The sequence below is a fragment of the Triticum aestivum genome, chromosome 4B (assembly GCF_018294505.1).
Source record: "Triticum aestivum cultivar Chinese Spring chromosome 4B, IWGSC CS RefSeq v2.1, whole genome shotgun sequence".
Classification (NCBI taxonomy): Eukaryota; Viridiplantae; Streptophyta; class Magnoliopsida; order Poales; family Poaceae; genus Triticum; species Triticum aestivum.
The window spans coordinates 178,869,504-178,871,940 of record NC_057804.1 but is presented as its reverse complement, the minus strand read 5'-3'; the positions used below and the strand labels follow the sequence as shown (position 1 = coordinate 178,871,940).

Here is a 2,437-nt window from a genome sequence, read left to right as displayed (position 1 = left end):
GGATATTGGCTATGTTCCACATGTTCTCAGTTTGTCTTCTGAGATAGGGAATGTCACAAAAAGAAATATTGAAATGATTCAATGTACCTGCTGCATACGGTAAAGGTGCTGCCTTGTGAGCCATCATTCACAGTGAGAATTTCCAGTTTAAGGGATGAAGAGAGTTTCTGTGCTTCATGATCATTTACGGCTACTAGCAAAACCTTTGCTGTCTTACTAGCATGGTTTTCTAAAACATTCTCAAGAATTTCCTTGACCTGAAAATAAGTAAAAGACATTGCAGTGTTCGAGTAATCAGCAAAACGTTCGAAAGTTTAATCAACTGAAGCTGAAAACTATGAACCATGAATTCAGGACATGCATGTAAGTAGATAATTTAGTAAGAATGAACGGGACTTCTCTGTCTGCACACTCGAATTACCTTTGATGTCTTCTCCTCTTTAGTACAGAAGTGTACATGCTGTGCTACAAATGCACTTCGAGAAGTAACAGAATCATTCGTGGTAAGCTTTGTAATTCTCCCGTGTAGTAGATTTCTTGCCACTGTTGCCGCACTCTGGTCACATTGACCACTAAATATAGTTACCTGTGCATCACCTGATATGGTACCTCGAATAGAACGAAGTTCTTTGATGATATTAAGGTCCATGAAATACTTTAGTCCATCAATGACCTGTTAGAAGAAGTTATTCTTGATGTTAGCGTAACTAGATTACGGACAATGCTAGGACTTGACAGTAAATAAAACTTGTGAGGCCACTAAGTACTGGGTTAAGGCTATACTGCTTGCTAAATGAATTGCAGAGCACATAGCTTTCAAAGTGAAATACTGACAAGCATCAGGATGATAAATAGAAGTGAACTGATATGAAATATCATCAAGAAGACACCAAAATATCAAATTTTCGCACCAGCATTGATACATTCGATATGTCAATTGCCTTTAGTGAGACCAGTTCAAGGAGCCTCTCCGGGGTAGATATAAGAAACTCGGGCTCACAGCTCTTTAATCTGATAGAGACAACAGAAAATGAATTAGCATTGTGCATACAAATGCATCCATGAGCTCTACAGTCACGAGATATTCACATTCATGATACATTGATACTGTATATGAGACTAGTGACTGAAGAAAGCATACCCAGAAATCTGGTGCTCTATGGAAGCGCCAGGATGCAAGCTCACTGAATGTATTCCAAGAGACTTCAGCGGTTTACATATTGAACGCACCTGTTCAAGCAATGAAGCAATACCAAATAAATCACTAGAGCAATTAAACCTTGTTCCTGGTGGTACTACTAGACATTGCAACATCAAGAACAAGAAGGTGGAGAGAGCCGGATGTTAATACTCACTTGCACGGCCTTTTCCTGGGAAGGGACGAGATAGAGGAGGAAGGGGCATGAGACGACCACTCCGAGCTTCTCCTTCCTGGCGACGATGTCGCAGGCCGTGGAGACGAGCCACGCCGTCTGCTCCCGGGTGGCGTACTGGTAGCTGGTGTCGAGCACGTCCGAAGGCGGGGACGCCGCGCAGGACTTCCAGAGCTCCATGCCCCAGGAGGCGGTGTCGTGGATGCCCCCGCCGTCCTCCTCAGATGCCCCGGCCCCATCCCGGATCGCGTTGAGGCAGACCACCAGGAACTTAGACGGCCGGTCATACTCCACCCGGTCCTCCACCGTCTCCTTCTTCCGCACGGGTATGGCATTACAACCGGTGGCCCGCTCCAGCGGCCGCTTCTTGGAATCCTTGCTCTTCTTCTCGTGGTCGTCGTTGGTGTCGGCGGCGTCTTCGGTCTTGCGCTTCTTGCCGTGGCGCTCGTTGAAGGGGTCCTCGGGGCAAGGGAGGGAGAAGCACATGCCCTCGCAGCCGCGGCGCTTACCGGTCTTGCGGCGGCGCTTGGAGGCGATGATGGCGGCGACGCGCGTGGAGACGGCGTTCTCGCTGCTGCGCATCCGCTTCCGGCGCACCTTCCCGCGCTTCCGCGCGAGCGCGTCGTCGCCCTTTGGCATCCCGCTCGCTTGCTCCGGACAACCTAACACACAACGGCAGGACCGCGCCGCCGCACCCGCGCTAAAACCTAGCAAAGAACCTCCGTCTCCTCTGCTCTCGCACTAACAGGGCCGGCGAGAATGGGATTGGCCAGAACGGATGGGGAGTTGGTAGAAGAGAAGAAGCCCGCACGATGGTAAAGCCGTGCAGCCCATTTTGGGAAGACTCGGCCCATTCAGTTAGAAGGCCTAGCCCAACGAGCTCCTGCAGCGCCTTTGTTGGGCCGGCCCGCGATGGAATCAAACTCGCACCACTATAGAAGGCAAGGCTTGTTCGAACTTAGCCGACCACCATACCGATTGGCCACTTGTGATTTTTAATGGCGCTAAGAGTACGTGAACTAGTATGGTCGCGCTGCTTATTTATCATTTAGTTTATTTATTTA

General features: G+C 49.1%; 1 protein-coding gene across 1 annotated transcript in view; it reads right to left on the bottom strand.

The window, feature by feature from the left end:
- LOC123091685 (probable ATP-dependent RNA helicase ddx5) overlaps positions 1–2,143 on the bottom strand; it is a 3,030-nt gene extending 887 nt beyond the window's left edge. Inside the window, exons 1-5 of the mRNA XM_044513281.1 lie at positions 1,356–2,143; positions 1,142–1,230; positions 912–1,011; positions 422–673; positions 88–257 (exon numbers count right to left, since the gene is read on the bottom strand). Of these exons, the coding sequence (XP_044369216.1) occupies positions 88–257; positions 422–673; positions 912–1,011; positions 1,142–1,230; positions 1,356–2,012 (1,268 nt within the window). The 5' untranslated portion in view covers positions 2,013–2,143. The remainder of the gene's footprint in view (positions 1–87; positions 258–421; positions 674–911; positions 1,012–1,141; positions 1,231–1,355) is intronic.
- Between the last annotated feature and the right edge of the window lie 294 nt (positions 2,144–2,437).